At 40.1% G+C, this 21,345-nt stretch overlaps 1 protein-coding gene across 5 annotated transcripts; it reads left to right on the top strand.

The window, feature by feature from the left end:
* Positions 1-239: 239 nt before the first annotated feature.
* LOC5517053 (arginine-glutamic acid dipeptide repeats protein) lies at positions 240-21,278 on the top strand. Of its 5 annotated transcripts, XM_048725037.1 has the most exons (20): positions 5,360-5,678; positions 9,294-9,356; positions 9,540-9,938; positions 10,533-10,603; positions 11,724-11,829; positions 11,953-12,046; positions 12,413-12,520; positions 13,467-13,515; positions 13,599-13,673; positions 14,183-14,238; positions 14,656-14,755; positions 15,428-15,526; positions 15,689-15,769; positions 15,880-16,030; positions 16,495-16,558; positions 16,642-16,946; positions 17,526-17,650; positions 18,198-18,617; positions 18,808-19,911; positions 19,945-21,278. In XM_048725037.1, the coding sequence occupies exons 3-19, from the start codon at positions 9,713-9,715 to the stop codon at positions 19,909-19,911; spliced, it is 3,234 nt and encodes a 1,077-aa protein (XP_048580994.1). In that variant the 5' UTR covers positions 5,360-5,678; positions 9,294-9,356; positions 9,540-9,712; the 3' UTR covers positions 19,945-21,278. The 5 variants fall into 5 exon arrangements, with proteins under 5 accessions (XP_032242887.2, XP_048580994.1, XP_001637021.3 ...); XM_032386996.2 differs by lacking the exon at positions 5,360-5,678 and adding an exon at positions 240-501 and having other exon boundaries at positions 18,808-21,278; XM_001636971.3 differs by having other exon boundaries at positions 18,808-21,278.
* The last annotated feature ends 67 nt before the right edge of the window (positions 21,279-21,345 follow it).

Below are 21,345 nucleotides of genomic sequence, written 5' to 3'. Positions count from 1 at the left end.
CATAGAAAAGGATTGTGTAATGCAATCAATATACAACCACCTAGTTAGTTATTTTACTACGACGACAGGATTGCTTGCATGACAGAAATTGCGTGACAATAGAAACTAACATCACTCGAGGGTAAAGTGTTTATTTAGTGATCTGTCTGTCGGCCAATTTGAATAACAGACCAAACAAATCTGTCGAATCGGCTATTTACCGATATCTATCGCTAGAATGTTGTTTTGACTTAGGATGGCTCCCAAACCGGAGAAAGTTCGACTAGACGTTTTGGGAATCCGTGTAGTGTGGTAGGGGCGGAGAGTTGTGGTTTGGCTGATTGGCATTTACTTACACTTTATTGTCATTTGACCTTTTGACAAGCAAATCTCTTTATCTACTTCTTCCGAGCGATCAGTCAAATTATACCCCTCGAGCAACGAAGGACAGAGTCAAGTTTGAGAAATCACGCACTCTATTTCATTATTGTGAGGTGTATACAAGCGGATTGAGGCTTTAAGGTGAGTCTTCTAGTACGTTCACTCAACTGGCTTCCAAAGAAACCGCGAAATGGGCTCATTGCAGTCGAATGGGTTCTGAGTGTAAGCTCATTGTTGAATGCAACCCAAGCACGCACGGAAGACAAAGGTTATCCACACTTCCCCACTGTCTGTTCCAATACTGCACACATTTCCCTTAACTTATGAATTACTGACTTCAGAAAATGGCCAAAATGGTTTTAGCAACAACAACGCGAGAAATTCATATAACGGCTACAAATTCCTTTTAAGGCCAATCTCGAAATCATCGAACAGCCTTCTTACATTATCTACCTCTTTATTAGGGCAGTTTATCGCTGCAGTAAGTTATTATACTTTAGCATTAGCGCCATAAGCTGGCGTATTTGCGCACAACACCCGCTCTTGGATTCATCGTTCTTCATATTCTACTCTTCAACGAAGTTCGCATTGCCTGATTTAGTATGGCTTTCGTTTGTTGTTTCGATACCTGATGTTTCGTTGTACTGGGGGTTAAGAGCACAAGCAGGGATCAATTCGTGTGCTGCGGTCTTAAAATACTTTCGAGTGAACCACAGGGAACGTACCCGTAGGTTTTGCGCGGACAGCCCCCTAGTTCGAATCTCTAAATCTGAATTACTCCGGTGCCAAGGACGTTAAAGAGCATAGCTGACTCTTATTTGCTCTGGGTTCTCCTTGTTTATTCGAGCATCTATGTGGCACTTATCCGACATAGAGGCCACTAATATATACTTAACCACAAAAGGTCGGAGATGCGTAAATGTGATCCGAGTGCGAGGTCATACGCGCTGGAACATGAAAATAACAAATGCGATTTTCAGGCATTTTATCAGTTTGTAGAAAAACAAATTTTATTGGATATTACTGCGGAATAACAACAGTCTATAATTAGCAAATTGTCTGTTAACTTTTTTTGCCGATTTTACTGGGCACGTCTCGAATAAGGAGGTGTATCGTATTCTAAAAGATCACTGGTTCCTGTCAAACTGTTGGGCCGCTGAAATATCCGACGGTTTGAGATGTCTGCACTCTTAGGATCGCTAACACGCAATGCGCTGTCTCATTTTGTTCGCCAAGTGAGAAAACCTACAACCACAGAAACAGCACGGCGTGGCCGATACCGTCACAGTGGCTATGCTGTCATGCCTCTGTTGGTGTCGCGAAAATATCACGTATGATGATACACCAAAAAGGGCGGCCAAGAGGGGAAGAAGGGTGGGGTGGGAGGGGGTACACAAAGGCCACGAGGACATGGAAGGGGGGAGGGGGTGGTTAAGGCAACTCCCAAACATACTTAAGAAATATCGCCCGCACTAATGTTACTATTAACGGTATATTAACTCTACAATAAAACACCCCCTTCCCCCGGGAAAATAACAAGTACATGAAAGCGGACTGTTAATTTTTTTATAGTCTTCAGTAAAAAGTTTTAATTTTATAAGCACTACTAGCTTATAAGCTGACTTTCCCATGAAATGCTGTATACTGGTTATCAGGATACTGAATATTTTTATAACACTCAGCGTGGTGCATAGAATAAGCAAACTAGCATTTGCTCAATATTTAAAACAGGTTTCCAACAACACCTTTTTGAAAAATCAAAAGAAGTGGATATGGTAATGAGAAAAAGGCCGAGAAAGGATGTTATCTATGTTAATAACATGCAGCTGGAACACCAAAACAGCATACCGTTTCATTTCATATTTAAGAGATATTTTTTTTGCGATATTATGATATAAAAAGCATGCTTGTAATAGATAAGAGCAATACACCAGCTAGTTCGCATTTCAAGCGCTCAACAGCACTCAAAAGACAATTTGACAATGTTTGTTCACTGTAAAAATCACACGGTCTTTGTCCTGACCCCGAGAGCACGGTTGTGAGGATGCATTGTTGTGGCTGGAGTACAAATAAAAATATTTCAACCGAGACTCGGTGTGACATGTCCTGTGTTTAGGTGTCAGGCAAGATTGGCAGACTACGCATGTGAGATTTTAGTCTATTTTTCTCATTTAACGGTGCAAAAAATAAACACAGGTACTCCGTGGACTAAGTAGTAATTGATATTGTGCGAAGGATTAAGATTTCCATAATACTGTATGTCTAAGGAGACAACGTCACTGCGCATCGAGTTTGTGCATGTAGTTAGGATTGTAGTTGGTTCTTGAAATATACCTAGTGGATGACCAAGCGAACCATCATGATTTATACATAGACCACCCCTAAGGCCAAGTAAAAATAAACAAATATTTCCCGTCCGGATTTCTTTAAAAAATTCGAGCGGGCGGGCGGGCGGGCGGCATTTTATTTTATTTCCTTATGTCGATGACGAGGTGAATATACACTATTCCCAAGAGATAGTAGGAGTTTTGCGTGATTCTGAGTTGAAATATTAAATGTTTATAAATAAACACAACTTACAAGTCAAATATAACCGAAACCAAAGTTTTTATTTCTTCTGCGATGTTTTCAAAATCAGCAGCAAAAGTTATTCCTTGTTTTATGGGCTTTTTGTGAAAAATAACAAACAATTAAATTTTTAAAACGCCCCTTCCCTCCCAAAAAAAACAATAACAACAACAACGCGGGTGGGGACGGGAAACATTTGTTTATTTTTACTTGGCCTAAAAACTCTTACGCGCGCGTAAACGTATCGTCAACTGTCTCAACTTTTATAGGTGAAAGCAAAAACTCTCGTATCTCTCAGCGTTTAGGATGTGGATATGTACACGTCATCCACGCTGTCCCATTTAGCTGCTATTCACAGCTCCAAATCCTGTTTGCATTTCCTTAAACACTTAGTGGGGTAACGCAAGCCCAACTCTGTCACGTAATCCAAATTTAATGTAACGCAGGTCGTGTGTGTAACGCGAGGGGCACGTCATCGGCCTGCCAGTTTGTCTGGAGTGGTTCCGAATGGATTTCTACTCTTTTCTTGAGACTTCCTTCCTCTGCTATGCATGATAAGAATGTTGATGCAAGTAAACAGCTAAAAAACACAAGCACATCATACCTAATAATAGCTGGTGTTTGATAACTCCAGCCCCCGATTTGCCGAGGTAGTGTACCGGGGTTAAAAAAAAATTAAAAAAAAAATAAAGCAACAGAAACAGCCGAAACTAGATGAGATCACATCTAGAGTTACAGCAGGATGCCCGAGTATTCGAGACTTCTAGTTATCGGATTGTATCGTGATTCTGCCGCTGGTCTGCGGAAAGTTGTAGTTATCCCGTTATACGACTGGCTGCTCAGTTGACGTTGCCTTATGCTAATCTGTTTAATGGCGCATCCCGCGTTTGGCAACATTCGGCTGGATTCTGGTCTAAAGTAAAATACCAGATGCTTGTACCCTGTGTATTAATTAGTGTATCTATCATCGGTACTCAGCAGTCGTCTAATATACTCCCTATGGGGGAGCGATCCTAGGCTAAGCTTCAACACCTCTTACTGCCCCTACCTTTGCAACGTGCGTGCACCGTTTCTCTTTATCCAAACATACGATCTCGTATTCTGGATTTTTTTTATGTTCTTTTGCGCTGTTCTGTTGAGCATTAATGTGTCATTTCCGGATCTGTAAATAAAACCTCTTAGCGCTAGAAGTCAACTGCGGTTAAGCCGCGGTCATGTTGCGACCTCAAGTAGGCGAGGCGATTCCGTGCGTTGCGGGAACATAGACTCTATTTAGGAAAACAATTTCACCAAAAAAGGGGGACACGAACTCGAAAGCTGTAGCTCCGGGGTTTTTTTTCGCAACAAGCTCCATATGTTTTATTCCTATTCGTAAAGGCCTGGGTAGCACACATCATTTGAGAATTCATTAAGCAATGTATAACTAGAGAAAATCAATAAAGGAAGAAAAAGTTTCAGACAGTGGTGGTCCATTACCCAGGGGGCATGTTTATATTCTAATGCAGTAAACTCAGCAGTGGTAGCTATTTTATAACTATTTTAGCATTTCATGGATATGTGACAGGAAAGAGTTAAGAGAAATATTATTTACATCATTCGAAAAAAAAAAAAAGTATCTTCCCTTATCACAGCAGTTGTAAAAAAAATGTATGTGTGAAAGTTGTTTACAACAAAATTTGTCAAAAATCAAACTAACATTTTGATATTTATTTATTTGTGCCAAGACAAGGTAAGTGAGGTGTCGATTCTAATAAACCAATAAATCGTCAACCGTCATTTTTTATGTCAATGACAATGAACAAAATAAACTGTCGCAAGAAAAGGGCTTTCCAGGGTTTAATCAAATGGTAATTCAAGTGTTGTGCCACCAGAAATCATTATTTCATTTAGCTTTATCGGCCACAACCATCTCGGGAAAAATCTATAAACTTTTTGCATCGCTTGTCGCGTTTTCCTTCAGAACAGAGCTGGTAGATGCAGCTTTTTTTACCTCGTTTAGAATTTCGGAAATTTTTGGAATGTTTCATGAAACGAACGAGTAAAATAACTATTTTCTTGTCATAGAACGATGTTTACATATTCTTGTAAGGCCAGCTGTTCGTAACAATAGCAAATAATCATAGAATTCGCAAGCATCGACAATCTTACTAGCGACCACAGAATCGCGCAAAGACATAAAATTAAACAATAGAAGTGTTCAACCACAAATTTACTGAAAACCCAAGTTCTACTACATTATAGATCTAGTGGGCAGAAATCAAGTTTGCTCCTTTTTCATACCCAGTCGATTTCAAGCAATTGGTATTTTAACCGATCCTCTAGGTTGAATAAACCTGGCCATAGCTGTCAAATTTGTCAACTACTTGTCGCTTTCATTGTGTACACGCAGATTAGCGTATTGTGTTACAGCGTGACAGTAGAATATTCTTTGTGTTTGCGCGATCGGTAAGTCTTAGCTCCGACAAAGACTCAATACTTCGCTATTCGACTCTATTCTGTAACGACGAGGGCTTTCGAGGGCTGAACTTGGTTGAGGCTTCGACGGAGTTTCATTCGAGGGCCATTTGGAGTGATATTTGTGCGCTCTGTGGTCGCTTCCGGTGTTCCAAGGTGGATAACAGAACCCCCGGTGGTGTATTTCACTGTGACCTGAATTGGATCTAGGCATTGTACTTCTGATCATACGCTAGATAAACGGTCCCTTAGTCGTCGCTAAACAACTACGAAGCGAAGCTTTCTGATCTCTCCAGGTAGGTCTAAAACAGTTCTCTTATCTTTATGTAGGCTTTAAGTTTCCAGTGTTTTAGTTTCAGAACGCTGAATGTTTTTTGACGGTTGTTTTTATGCGCTTATTGACTTTCAATGGCCTTACGCTTGAACACGTTATCAGACCCTGGCCAAGTGCTAGCGTGTTCCTCATGAAAGCGGCGAAATTGCTTGTAATGCTGTTCTATGACTACAAAAACTAGAGATCTGAATATAGAGTGAATTATTAGCAAATGTGTATTAGTACGTCGTGAAATTATCGCGATTTCGTCACAAACGAGAGGTCAGTTTAGGACCGTATTTCATGAAATGGTTGGCATATCACTTTCCATATTACAGGTTTAGTAGAGATTAGATCCATTCAGTGTTGGTGGCTTTTTTAGTTTGAATTAAAACTACAATGAACTTCAAACTCTATTTGTTCGCGATTTAGTGGGGTTTGGGGCGAATGTACATGCCTTCTGTATATTGTTGAACTTTCATCGTCCTTCGTTTATACTTAGCCGATGTTGTAGTAATTACAATAATTAACTTAGGGTCGGGATTGATATTCAATGAAATAGCATATATAAATTCTCCACATAGCAATCGAAAATCACTGTCTTTGAGCTCTAAGATGACTTTATTTAGCAGAGCATTAATGCATTGAGTATTTGGCCTGATTTGAAGCGAAATATATGTGAAAGATTCGGTCAAATTATCTCCGTCGTGCGCGCACTAGTTCGGGTCAATAGACCTTTTAACAAACCTCACCAAAGGCCGTAAACTCTATCCTCGAAATATCGTTACCCCTGAAATATGACAGTGAGGGTTCTATTTTCATTGGATTTGATGAGACTAGTGAAAATTTCGGTAAATCAGACCTAAACAGTATTCAAAGGCGAACCGCAACTAACCTATTTTGGCTTTGCCAGGCAGTGCTATAACGCAAGATAACTCGATAGGTCTCGAGTATGAAATTTCTCATTTCTCGTCACCATGCTTGGCTACTTGAATTAATACTTTTCGGGGGTTTCTAGTGGAGTCATTAGACAGTGAGGATTTGTGTTTATTCGGTTTATAGAACATAATGCAGATTACGTGCAGCGTAATAGATGCTATCATAATAAATTTTCAAGTGTTTTGTGTCTGCCTCAGTTTTACATAAAACAACATAAATAGTTACTCTATACTGATACAAGGTCACTTGGATATTTCAATCTTTAGTAAACAAAAAGGGTTTGATAAATTTTGGCAATGTGTGCCAACTAGTTTAATCGTGCATTTGTTGCAATTTATGACCATGAGTTTGAAATCTTATCGCAAAATTGCGGTCAAATAACTTAGTAAAAGCGTAACAATTACCCTCCACTCTTTCGCAAATAGGAGCTTGGTTGGTTTTAGCTGCCGCGTAGAATATCATTTGCGTTTTTCATGTTGGATGGAATGGAAACATCCGTTTTGGGGAGGATAATTGTTTATAGCGTTAACCTATAATAAACGCATATTTACTCTGCAATCTTTTGTTTGAATCGATCTTGAGTTATCGGCTTCATTCCGCGGCTGTGATGTCGTCTAATACTCATTAAAACAAGATTCTTTTTTCTTCAAAGGTTATCTTTGTGAGCATTATGTATCTTGGACTTTTAAAAAATTTCAAGAGAGTAAACGTGTTGAAATTTCTAGAGCTTAGGAAATAGAGCCCCCCTCTGTGAAGGGATGATAACGAAAGGAAACGCAGTCACACTCTTCAAATCATACCAATCACGGGAGGAATAGGAATAGGAACTTGCGATGTCAAATAAGGGTACCAATTTTTATTTACCTGTTACTCCTTGTTACCCGATATATTGCGCTTTTCGGTTTAAATGTATTATTATGTAAAGAGGGGTATTAATCTCACACAAAACAATTTTGTAAAACAAAACTACAAAAGGCACGCTCCTTTAGCTGGCACATTGACGTTGAATTGATTACTTTACGCTCGAGCGATCATATCGAGAGCAGCGACCTACTTTTGATATATTTTCTGCGCGCTAGTGAAACGTCATTTGCAACTAAACACAAGTTGTGCTTGTGGATTTTTTTAAGAAGCGAGATAATATGTAGTGTTAACTTCTGATTGGCATAGCCCTTCAGTGTTTGCAGACTTCTACTGTTATCGTTTGTCAGCAGGACAATTAGATGATTGAAGCGATTCATCAATTGAGGGAGGGGAGGTGTTATATTGTCATGGTTTCCTTGTGCTTGCGTAGGCAAGGATCTTTCTTGCATCCATGCCTAGCACGCCTCGAAAGGCCACCAAATCGTCTTGTTATTATTTTAAAACGATTATCGCTGTAAAAAAGGCCAAAGTTGACATAAAAACCACCACACGCACTTAGGTTTCCAATCAAAACATCCCCACAGGTGCCAAGATAGAGTTCACACATTCACGTTCTCAGCCAATCACAGCAGCGGATTGACTGACTCTGTGTAGCAGCTCTGTTCAGTTCCGCTCTTGACCGTGTGCCATCTGCTAACACGGTGCTCTCTTACGCGCTGGTTTTACCCCGGCTAAACACTCAACATCTTGTGGTCACAGACCTTGGGTAGGATTTTCAAGATATTTTCCACCACAGGTATGAATTTCAAACAGATTCACTGCAGTTTCGCGCAGCAACGATAGTTCAGTTGGGCGATCGCGATTCAATGACTCGCACTCTGTCTGCAGTATTTCGTGTCAAGATATAAATAGTGACATTTACTTGAAAGCGACCCTGAGGTGACCGTAGAATTGGCGATTGAGGACCTCTGCTGTTGTATAATTTTCTTTGGACAAGATGTTTTAGGTATTTGGCAGATTTTTTTTCGTGGTGGGGGATGAACTTGTTGGTGCCGTAGCGAAGTGAACGGTTGGAGTGTATAAGCTTAATGTTGTTGAAACAATACATCGCATCTCTTATGTTAATAATATATTTACAGCATGTAATTCGGCGTGTTCGGTATTTAAGATTGCATTTGTAACAAATGCCTTTTCAAATGCTCTCATCGATCTCTTTCGTCGTCTAGATATTTTATGCGTGTTTGAACCGTTGTTTCGTGAAATTCGGAAGTCATTCGTGTGTCTAGTTTACGGTTGTCGTGTGTTGTCTTGACTTAGCATATTTACATAAGAAAACTCGCACAAAAATCCGATCAATGGGCTATTACTTATAATTCTATCTTAACTTGAGTTGTACTTAGATCCTGTTCTATTAACTTCCATGTTTCTCGTCGAGATTACTCGCGAGGGATGCGCTTCACAGGCCAATTTGTTATGCCTTGTCTTTAAAATCTTTTCTAAACAATGGGCTTTAGAAGTTTTGTCAGCGAGGCTTAGGAACTCGCGGTCTTGGAAATCGGCCCTTGTTTTTGTAATTTATAAAATTAGAAAGTCCTACATTGTCTTAGTCAGACGTCTCTTTCTAATGTTTTTCATAAGCTCGATTGGAAAGGATCGCGAAAATGTTTATTTATTACTAGAATCAAACGGTTTAGCCAACAATTGCCCGATAATGTGGTTTCTTTGAAAACACTGAATCGATCAGGCAGCCTATCTCTCATAGGATATCTCATCATTTTTTTTTTCTCTATCACAGGAAACCTAGAACCGGCAAACCTCCATTTTATGGCGTTTGAAGTCCAGATCAACCAAAACTCAGGTAGTCTGATTTTTGCCTTTTTGTTAGAATGACCGTTTCCTCTACTGGGAGTTTGTCCATTGTGGTGGTTAATTGTGTGAATAAATTAAAAATTACATTAGCCGCAAGGTGTCGAAATTTTGGCTCGGTTAAATTCGTTCAATCACTATGACATGGTTGAATGGTTTCTTTCCTTTTCTGCAGGGTTTTGGCAAGATCTTGGGTGCCCTGGGCCAAAGTCAACGGTACTTTGAGTTTTTTACGAAGTCTTGGCAAACACACTTGAATCGTGGTAAAAAAGTAAGGACATAACAAAAAGACTTTTGAATCTAGAGCCCTCGTGTGAAATTTGGAGATCCGGGTTCTGCTTGTTGGACATGAAAACATCGGGTTACAAGTTCGAAATTGATAGTTCTCCGGTCAAGGATTGCATGCTGGATCAAAACATGAATTCAAGTGCTGAGGACAAGAAAAACAACGAAACCTGTAACAAACCGCGCCGGCGATCGCTAAAAGCGGAAAACGGCGATATGTCAAAGGGAGATAACAATGAGAATAACCAGATCTACACCTCGGAGGACGATATATCCTACCAACCAGGAGGTAAGCCTCTATATATTATTTTTGTAGGGTCATGATTGTCTATTTTAAAGATGTGTATTTCTGCTTCTGCTATTGTTATTATAATTGACTGTAAGCCATACCCGCTTGAGACAGGTTCAAACGTGAAAATTCAAGTGTCTCTATTACAGGGAATAAAAATACCCTAATGACAAGAATTGCCAAGTAAAACACAATATTGAATTTCCTGAAAATTTTGCCGCGTTCTTGAGACCGGGAAGCCATTTAGTGACTTTTTCGGTTTGTGTTTTGTCGAGAAATGGCTGTATTTGCATTTCAAAACAATGTGTGTTTCTTGTTGAAATCTTATCGGCTTATCGATGATTGATTCCATTTTGCGATACACGAATGAAGAATCTTGACTCAAATTCTAAGTCCTTTTGGTTAAAGCGGGATCAGAAAAAAAAAATTGGTCGATTAAGTTCCAAATTTCTGGTGCGGAATCCATGTAATGAACTATTTTTTTTTTCAGACATAACCATACAAAAGTTTCTGTAATTTTCTGCAGGGTAGAATATTAGTCGTTTTATTGGCCCAAGAAAGACTAACAGATGATTTCCTGTATATCTTCAACAGATTGCGTTTACATCGACAGTCAGCGGCCTGATGTTCCTTATTTTATCTGCTCTATCAAAGAGTTTCGTACGGTGAGCGTTTGTTTATTTTCGATACACCCGCATTGTTATTATTAAACATGTCAGTTTCACCTTTGTCAATTTCATAGTGTCTCAATATCTAAGTGCTTGCTAATATTGTAGTTAGTTCTTTTGGTGAAATTAAAGGACTAAGGAAGAACTATAGCTAAGAATCATAGCAAAATCGCTATAAAATTTTATGTAAACAAAACTACAGATGTAGTTAAGTCCGTTTGTTTGCTTTTTCTTCTAAAACATCGTCAAAAATACAATAATGTTAGCATCCTAGTACGTCTTGATGATAAAATTCGTTCAATACAGTAATTCCTTTTTTAATTGTTAAGCATACTGACACTCGTAATTCAAAATTAAAAGAATGCTTTAATTTTCGTTGTTTGTCACTTAGGATTAGAGCATTTTAGGGCATTAATATACGAGAGGGGACTAGTTTATGCACATTTATTGTGATTAAGTATGCCACAAAGAAGCCAATTCTTAATGTATGTAGGAGGAAAGATCATTTTGCCCTAAAGGTTTCTTGTTTGTAATTCATGTGGTGTGGCTATCATAAATTATTCACTTTGTCTCACTGTACCTTGTTACTTCTGGTTGTTTAGGTAGTTTTTGTATTGTTGTCACCAGTTGTAAGGGTGTTAAATTCATAAAACCACTTTCAAGATTTGTAGTAGATGCTATTGCATTTTTTTACATTATATATATATATAATGGCTCAATCCAGTGTTAGTAAACTTGAATAGAAAGGGAGACATATATGATAATGATTGATTATATTCAATTAGCCATTTCATTAAACATTTAAGAGTTGTGATTGATTATCTTATCTATGTGCACTCCATCATTTGCTTTGCTTGTATTTAAAGGCCATTTTTTAAATACTTTTATTCCTACCTAAACCTTTATCTATAACTTTTGTTTATAACTGTATTTACCTGATTTTGGTTAAAAAAGTGACCCTCCAAAAGCAATGCTAAATATATCAATTTGCTTATTAAATCACAATAGTAAGAGGTACAATGCAAATTATATTGTTTGCTGTATGAGAGATGCAACACAATTTTGACAACTATTTCCCACACATTTTTTTCAATTTTGTGATTTTTTCTCTTGATAGAGCCGACGTGAGAACATGACTGTGACAGTGAGATGGTATTACCGACCCTCGGAGGTCCCAGAGTCTGTGTACCAGCTTCTTGTGCAAGATCGAAACCATGAACATGGTAACTAGAATATATGCCCTATTATACCTGTCATTATAACAAATATTGTATATTTGGAAATGAAACTGTGATATTATTATCTTATTATTATCTTATCTTATTTGCTGTTTTTATCTTATGTAGGTTCTAAGGATCATATTCTTGAAGACAACCTTGTTAAAGAAAGAGAACTGTTTATTTCTGATGCCACCGATGTTTATCCTGTTTCTGCCCTGAGGTGCTGTATATTTTAAACAGTTTATTTCCCATATTAAATTTCCATGCTAATTCAATTACCATCTAAATTTGAAAATGTTATCCCAAAATTGACCCCTAAAATATTTCATGTAACAAAGAACAGAAAGAGGCTAACAATTTATTGCCATGTTGTGCCTTTAAACTCTCTCTTTCATAAGTGTTTGTTATGTTTGAAGTCCTTTGATTGTAAAGTGAGATGAGACCAAGTGAAAGACTTATTCTGAGACCAGCAAAGGTTTCAGCCAGGGAGGGGAGGGGGTGTGGATATCTGCTTAACAGTCAGACAACTAGATCTCAAAAGAAAATCAAAATAAGGCTAATAAAGTTTTTATTATTGTTGTTATAGGGGCAAATGTGTTGTTCGCCCATTCACGGATATGGCAGAGGATTTGAAGCAGTATATAACCAAGGAAGATAGTTTTTTCTACCTGCTCGGTTACAACCCTGAAACAAGGTAAAGCTTTTTGTAGTTATGGTAGTAAAGGTAATTTGTACTAACATTTGATGTTACATTTCCTACATTTGAATGCAGGAATAATATACTTCAAGAATACAGCTTTTAATTTGTGTTTGCTTTAAGTTAACGGTTTATATGATCTCATTGTACAATTAATAATTTTGTGTTTATAATTGTAAAAGTAGAAGTTCTTTATAAAGCTTTCTTTTAAGATGCCCAATGTTTGTACGCTATTTTTTAAATGTTTTTTTACTACAGAAGGTTGAAAAAAGCATGTTTGTTTTAATCGTGATGAAAGTTGTGCTATATAAAAGGAAAAAAAACACCTGCTCTTTTCCTTTTGGTATATTTGAACTCGTGTACTTCCTTACGCCTCATGTGCACTTTTAATATGAATATGAAATTGATTGTTTCTGTCTCGATTGGCTCGAGTCCACCAAAAGAGATAAAAAGACAAAATTTGTATTGTGTTTTGAACTCGAAGGACTTGCTTTTGCTGGTGTCATGGGTAGCCGTTAAATGTGACACCTCTCACCTCCCATAACGTGTTTTTGCTGGTATTTTATTGTCTAGGGCTCCACTGGATATATTCATCTTCTTACAAGCCACCATGTGTCTTTAAACTGCAGTAAATGAAAACTTGTGTGTTATTTTTAAGGCGAAACGTTGCCTTTTTTTTATAATAGTATGTCCCAAAAAGTAGGCGTCTTAGTAAAGAGCTTTTGTTCTATTTTTGTTGAAATTACTATATAGGTTGTATTTTGCCAATCAGCGTGAAAATAGAACGGATAAAAATATTGAAATTTCAAGACTTTGCTGATTCAGAAACGATATAAATGATACAAATATAAATGATACAAATACTGAAGGAATTGTTTTTTTTTTCCTTGCTGTGTTAAATTTTATTGAAGCTAATTAAAATAACTTCTTTGAAATATCACAGGAGGCTTGCGAACACAAAAGGCGAAATACGAGTCGGAGCTAGCCACCAGGTAAGCACAACAATACACCACAATCTCGTTTGTATTGGAAGTACTCAACCGCAAAAATAATAAACTCTTTTTGTGTGTTTTAGGCCATCTTACCCGAATGTCAAGAAAAAGTTCCAGATAAGAGCGATTCCAGCAAGGAAACTTGTCGCGAAAAATTGGTAAGTTAAAAATCAATACACTATTAAAAGTTATCCCCTTTAATCTCTCACTTGGGAAAATAGATAATAATAGTTTATATGAATGGTGGATTTACATAGAGCACGTCGAAATAAGCTTGCTTCATACGTCGCGCTCTATTCGTGCTACGCGTTATTTTCATTTTGCGTAATAGAAACTCCACATCAAGCAACTTTGACTACTCGCAACCTATTGAGCGCGACGGCTGAATCGGACGTTGAGCCCAATGTATTTGTGTCGATACAAATATACAATTATTTCACTCGGCAAAAACGCGAGGTATGTATGGGGCCTGAGAGAGGTTTAAGTGACACACGTGTGGTCTCCTATGCCACCAGTCAATTGTTACGGTCATTGAAAGCTGTGTGATATTTAATAAACACTCTCCGACTGGTTTTTGTTCATGTAGAATTTATCGTTTAATTAACTTATGAAACAGCCAAAACCGACTAGGTAAAATATCTTGTTAATGTTAATTGTTTGTTTGTAGACATGGAGCCCTGTTCTCGAAGACTACGACCTAACCATCTACCTGTGTGCGGCAAGGTACGCTAAACACAACAAAGAATCTATACGTTTATCGCAATGTCGCCCTATTCTGTTTGTGTTTTTTGTTGTCTCCGTCGCACCCGCTTTTAGGCGCTTACCCAGGATTGGCTGAGGGGGGGGGGGGGGGGGTGCGCGCAGTCATAGGTATCATATGGAAAAAGCGTAATAGAAAGAGAAGTAGTAGTTTGGAGATTTTCTTAGAAATGACCATTTTTTGGGCCGCCATGGGGGGGGGGGCGCAACCTGTGTAAGCGCCTTGCTTTTTGTTTTGTTGTCGCCAAAAAGAAGTTGACCTGACATTGGCGTGCATTGTTGTTATGATAAAGTAAATATGGCCCGCAATGTTGACGTGACAGCTGTCATGGTGACAGCTGTCATGGTGTTAAAGCGACGTCTTCAATTGTCGTTTTCCAGGAGCATGGCGCAGTACGCGGGAATGTGTAATGGCGGTACGCGCGAAGATGGTTTTCGCGCAATGTCTCAGGACGCCACCACATCTAACGCTCTCAATGTGGTAAGATTTCTTGTAAATTTCGCTCCGTTGCAGTTGCCTTTTAAGATAAGTCCCAGAGTGCGTCTCTTACTTCTTTTGGTCCCGAAAAAGGGCTACATTCTATAAGAACCCTTTTTTATATAAAAACGTCCAGCCTTAGATTTCTCCATATTTTAAGAACATGCTAAAAACATTTGTAATAGCAAAATATATTATTTTGTTAGTCGATTAGTCTGATGCGTTCTAAAATGGAGAATCATTCTATATTTTATTGTAATTCCTCTCCAAATACATCATTGGATACCATGTTTTATATACACTAAAATTTAAGATGTTCAACCTTGAAATTCTCCAAAAATAGGAACGACCCAGCCTCAACTGAAAATTAGACGTTCTTTTATCAAAATAAAAAGAGTAATTCTATAGACTTCAGCATAACTAATCTGTTTATTTCTCGATTTCCTATTTTGGCTTTTATCATTTTTTTCCTATTTTGACTTCTTTCTCTTCGCCTTCTTGTTTTTCATCTTTCCACTCCCAAGGGCCCGGTTATTTTTGTCTTGCAGACGGTTCCGTATGTGCCGACAAAACAGTCTGCAATAAAAGCAACACCTCGAGTGCTTTCGGATATCTGACTGGTTATTATGCTTATTCTAATGCAAGAACATTCTATTTTTGCTATCTCGTGTTTAGCTTCACGATAGCAAATACGACGCCGCCACCGCTCTTCAAGTATTAGTCAAGAAGCCATACCCCAAAGAGCTCCGCAAGAAATGGTCGGAAGATGATATTGTAAGTGCTTGTCGTTCTATTATCTTTCAGGCTGTTGCATTTTCGCCCGTGAATATTTTCCACGTTAGTTGTGTGTTAAGATTATCGCTTCTATAGTATTACTCTTATTTTTCTTTTATTTCATCGAATTGATTCTTATTATTACACTGTATCGTTTTTTAGAAAAAGTTTGTTAAAGGTCTTCGACAGTTTGGAAAGAATTTCTACAAAATTCACAAAGAACATCTCCCATATAAGTCAACCGTAAGTACAATTTCGCTTCTTGTTTTCTTCTGTTCGCGTTGTTTATTTTAAGTTCATCTTAGGCATCATTTGTTACACTTGATAAAAATTTGCTTTCCTCATACTTTTAGAGCGAGTTGGTCGAGTACTACTATATTTGGAAGAAGTCTCACTCCGCACAGAGTTCCAGGCCTCACCGCAGACGGCGCCATAATGTGCTTCGCCGGCGGGCACACACAAGAAACAGTAAAACCGTATCAAGTGACTGTGGCAAAGACTACGGTACGATATTTCTCAGCGTATTATCCACACCGCCATAGAGGCTTTCTTTAGTGTTATCGCAGATTGCTTGTATACATTATACAAAAGTATATTGGTAATCCTGTGGAGCGCGAAGGGACGAGAAGCACTGGGTCGAGCCTCAGCCTTCGCAAATTTGGAAGCAAAATGTTTCGGGTTACTAAAAAAAAAACTTATAGATGTAGCGTTCAACGTACCGCGTACGGCATTTGCTTTCTTTTTAGCCACCTCAAAATATTGCTGTGCGCGACAAATATTGTAGCACATATATTTTGTCGGATGAAGAAACATTGTCGCCGGGCTCAAAATTTGTTTCGCGTCACTAGTAAACCTTCAGGGAACATTTCGCGCGCAGATGTTCTTTTTCATGATGACTAAAGTGGCCTTAATAATCTTCAGTTTTAAGTGTTTGTGCGCTCGGTAAGATTACCTTTGTATTCCCACAGTTGATTTAACGTCATGTAGCGAGGATGACTACGATAGTGATGACAGCACGGAAAGGGACTTCAGGTGCGTTCACACTCGTCTCCCCCAACTTAAAGCTCCTAAGGCCGGGACTCTTCACTAATATGGCGCTTTTTATTTTCCCGCAGTTTGTACTGTTGTCGCCATTGCTACACCAGCAGCTCACGGAGCTGGCACCACGGCGGCCGAAACAAGGTCATTCTCTGCACGGAGTGTCGAATTTTCCACAAGAAATACGGCAAGCTACCTCCCACGGACTCCACTCGCGATCCACCTCCATACATGTTCAAATCTGTGCTAGAGAAAGACATACGTGAGGAAGACGCGTATTGGACCAACGGCAAAGTGGGACTGCGGAGCCGCCGGAATCTACCAATGGTGCAAAGCACGCTAAGATCTGGACGCAACAAGACTTCGAGTCCGGTAGAGTCAGGTAAATAAGGAAAAAGTGCCGTGCTCTTTATTTAGTCGTTTCATTTATGTCTCGTTAGTGGACGTTTGTGTAAACCCTAAGCTTGCGACCCACTGGCTTTTGGCCTGTGCACTGTGCCGGTGTATTCGTCGCGTATTGGTAAAAATAAAAATGGGCGAGTTACGCTAAGAAATCACGTGATTTTGGGGGTGACAAATTCGCGAGCGCTCTGGCTTTTGGCGGCAAAATAATAACTGCAAAAAGCCACTTATTCAGCGCTTATGGAATCAGCCAGAAAATTGCTCTGTCAGGAAAGGGTTATTTTTATTAGAGCATTTTGTTTATTCATCGTTCTCTGGGTGTCGGCCGGAGCCATTTCTGTTTATTTTAGCGTCAGTTTGCAACTGAAACAGTCACGTGATTTCTTAGTGCACGTCGCCTATTTTGAAGCAAATCACCTACAGCTGAAGTGCTAAGTTGCGAGAACCCATATAAAGCATGGTCGATTCTTCGAGCACATTAAACCTTGTCAGCTCGGAGGCTCTCTCCTGTCTGCTCTTTGAATTGTATGCACAAATAACGAGTACCTGTCTGTTATAGTGAACACGCCTCGGGACTCGCCTGTTAACGGACGAAGACTCCCGAAGATCGGCAAACCGCCATCGCCTTCTGAGGGAAGCACGAGCAGTTCGGGTAGCACCGCCAATAAGGCGAAGGACAAAAAGGTACGCATGCTATACGCATACTATTCTATGATCTTCAAGCTTTTTAATTCAAACCTTTTTTCGCTACAAATAAGGCGAAGGGGATAATGTAACGCATATTATTCTATGATCTTCAAAACGTTTTATCCAAGCCTTTTTCACCACCAATAAGACTAAAGGGGGAAAGGTACGCATATTTTATTATCTTCTTCTCTTTACTCAAGCTTGATGATACTTTTGGCATCCAAAACCCTGCACGGTTTGAACAGATCTTTCTCAAAGTTACGATATGTAGAACGTGATATGTGGAAAAACATTTTAGCAGTTTACTCCCCCCCCCCCCCCCCCCACAATACCGACTCATGAAAAAAAATCAATTCCAATCTGCTTATTCTAGCGAGTAACTGGGATACATTTAATATAGACTTGACAGATAACCAAACTTCTGTAGTGGGTTGTGATTAAGTTGTGCAATAAGACCATTGTATTTTAAAATATAAACATATAAGCAAGAGCAAATAAGTGACTTGATTGACATTCTCCAATTCATACTTTCTTGTTTCCACAGGGCAAAGGTAAGAAAAACAAGATCCTGAAGCGTTCACATGAACCCGCGCCTATCAGTCCCGCAAACAACAGCAAGCGACGAAAGTCCAACGACTCGGACGACGACATTCGCGATGACGTCAGCGAATCGAGCAGCGCCACCGGGGGTAGGGACAGTACTCTGCGCGAGTTCGACGAACGCAGCGAGTGCAGCAACGCGAGCGTTAACGACGAGGTCAGCAGTAATAGATCCAACTCGCCTCTAGTCCTCCCCATCATCGACCCCCTCCCGGCCAAGTTCAAACGCGTAGGACCTGGTGAGGAGAACCGGAGCTGTGCGCGCACGGATGTCGTGTACGAACACCCGGAGAGACCGAAGCCGAAGGAGGGTCCGAGAAGTAGCGAGTCTAGCACTGCTAATAGCACAGCCACGAGAACGGAGGTGGGTAGTTATCTATAATTCTGCATTCTCGCTTTAGGCGAAACGTTTGTACTTTCATCCTGTTCATATATCAACCGCGACAAAATATAACCTAAAATATCAAATTAGAGTATTCTTCGCAAGTAACACTTCAAAGTTGCTTCTTACTAGACACACTTTTCCTGACGCAGTTAAACCGTTATTATTGCAGGCCTCGGAATCCAACTCGGCTGATCGCCAATCATCCCTATCCGTCCATCGCCAATCACCCAAGAACACTCCCGCCGCTAGTGTGACGTCACATTACGAGGCTGCGGTACGGAACATGATGGCCAGCGGAGGTGGCGAGTACCACATGTACCCATCGAACATGCCGTCGCTACTGACGCCCTCTGGTGTGGCTATCCCAGGGTACCCCTCTCACGAGGCCGTGGACTATCGCATGCTCCAGTATGTTTACCCAGGATCTGCGCTCGTACCGGAGTCACGGGATAGCGCCGCGAAATTCGCGGAGGGATTCGAACAATGGTACGCTCCGTACCGCATGGCGCAAATGCAGCCGGGAGGACACCACATTCCGTACCAACTTCTTCACGGGAGATCTCTGGAGCACGGAGCAATGGCGGCAAGGAGTATGGCGTCACAGGCACAGGCGCATGAGGCTTTGCTGAAGAACGCAGCGGCTAGGGGGATTCCCATCGATCCGGTCACCGGGCTACCGGTGGGCTACCCAAACCACCACTCCCACTCGCACATGCACACGCACTTCCACATCCATCCGCATGAACAGCAACTCCAGGCCGCTCAAGCCGCGGCTGCTGCTGCCAACATGGACAGGGCGGCCTACCTGCAGTCGCACCCCGGGCTGGCGGCCTGGAGGAATCAGCAGCTACTAGCGTGGCAGCAACACCCGGAGCTGATGCAGCTGCACGGCGGGGCGTTGGTCTCACCCGAGGACCACCCGCACGCCGCGGCAGGGATTCACGGGCTGGGGTCAACGCCCTTGGACAGACAGCTACAGCAACAGCTGCTGATGAGTCAGCAGTCTAAGTACTCACACCCCCTACAGCAGCAGCAGCACCTTCACGCCCAGGAGGAGGCGTACCTCCGACACTTGCGGCACCACGAGATGCAGCTGAAACAACACGAGGCGTCCACTAACGAGGCGTTCATGTCGACTCTGTTCCGCAAGGAGCACCGTAATCTGCAGAGCCCGTCTCAGCTTGATAATGTTGTGAAAAAGAATTTAGACAGCACTGGCACTTACACTTCGCCCTCAAAGAAACCTGTCACCATAGACTTGTCTGATGATTAGATACCTGTCACCATAGACTTGTCTGATGATTAGATACCTGTCACCATAGACTTGTCTGATGATTAGATACCTGTCACCATAGACTTGTCTGATGATTAGATACCTGTCACCATAGACTTGTCTGATGATCAGATACCTGTCACCATAGACTTGTCTGATGATTAGATACCTGTCACCATAGACTTGTCTGATGATCAGATAGAATGTGATGAATGATGTCTGATGAATCCCTGTAGCTGCATCACTCTACCCATCACCCCTGCGATCTTGTGAAGCCTTGATTCGCTACACTTTAAGAGATGAAAAGAAACGTAGATATTTTCGAGCTAATATTGCACACGGGGAATCAACGATCAATCAATTACGCAACGTTCCTACTACTACTACTACGTTCCTACTACCAATATTCTACTTCCTTGCTTTTGATTATTCCTCTGTATGGACAATAACATAACGCAAGGAATCGTGGGTAAAGTTGCCATCTGCCTTTAAATTACACTCGTCCGCAGCTCTGAATTAGCAACCACCACACTGAACGCGTGGTATCCTTCCTAAGAAACTGCTCACTGGTAGTCTTTGTTTTAGGTGTGCCTACAAGCTTAGTGCTAAATCTTTGTTCTGCTACCCTTATGATTCTTTGTCATTTCTCTGTATTTCTCTATGAAATAAGCCAGAATTTAGTTTCTCCTTTTAGATGAGTTAAATGGGTCAGAATAATAAAGGATAGGGAATTATTATAAATGTTCTTTATACGAAGAATATATTTAGTGTCTAAAACCGAACTTATGTATTTAAAGAGGAGATGTAATTTATTTTGTTGGGAATCGTTATGGATAAAATATTGGTCTAAATTTATCATTAGATGAACGCGGTGAAGGGTTAGATGATAAAAGCTAGATTTTTTTTACAGAATGTTTATTTGCACCATTTTCGTAAGATGATCACTTTCGATAACCTTACACAAAATTCGAGTTTTTTTTCATAATCAGCACAAAAGGAGTTAATAATTCGTTTCTATTTTGTTATCTAAAGCATATTATTTTGCGTTCTTGTAAATAGCAGATATCAAGGGCGTTTGTACTCAAGTCAACTTACAACATGAACGTCCGAAAATTGGACTCTAAACACTTGGAAAACTCGCCTTTTTCTGACTCGGGCACGTTTTCGTTTGTCAACAAAAGTTTCTACCATTTGCATTAATAGAAAAAATGGTTCAAAGTTTTGATACTCCCTTTTCTCTACTTCGTTTTTAAGATACATACAACATAATAACTAGATATAATTTATTCGCACAATCGACTATACAGAATATATATATATATTGTACATATCATTCGAAACTGTGTGAAATAAAGTCATGATTGGTAGTTGCTCTGTTGCTGAATTGCAAATGGTTAACATTGATATCCACTGATGGGATGGGATACCAGGGTA

This window comes from Nematostella vectensis, chromosome 3, assembly GCF_932526225.1.
Source record: "Nematostella vectensis chromosome 3, jaNemVect1.1, whole genome shotgun sequence".
Classification (NCBI taxonomy): Eukaryota; Metazoa; Cnidaria; class Anthozoa; order Actiniaria; family Edwardsiidae; genus Nematostella; species Nematostella vectensis.
This window is presented reverse-complemented; position numbering and strand designations above follow the sequence as displayed.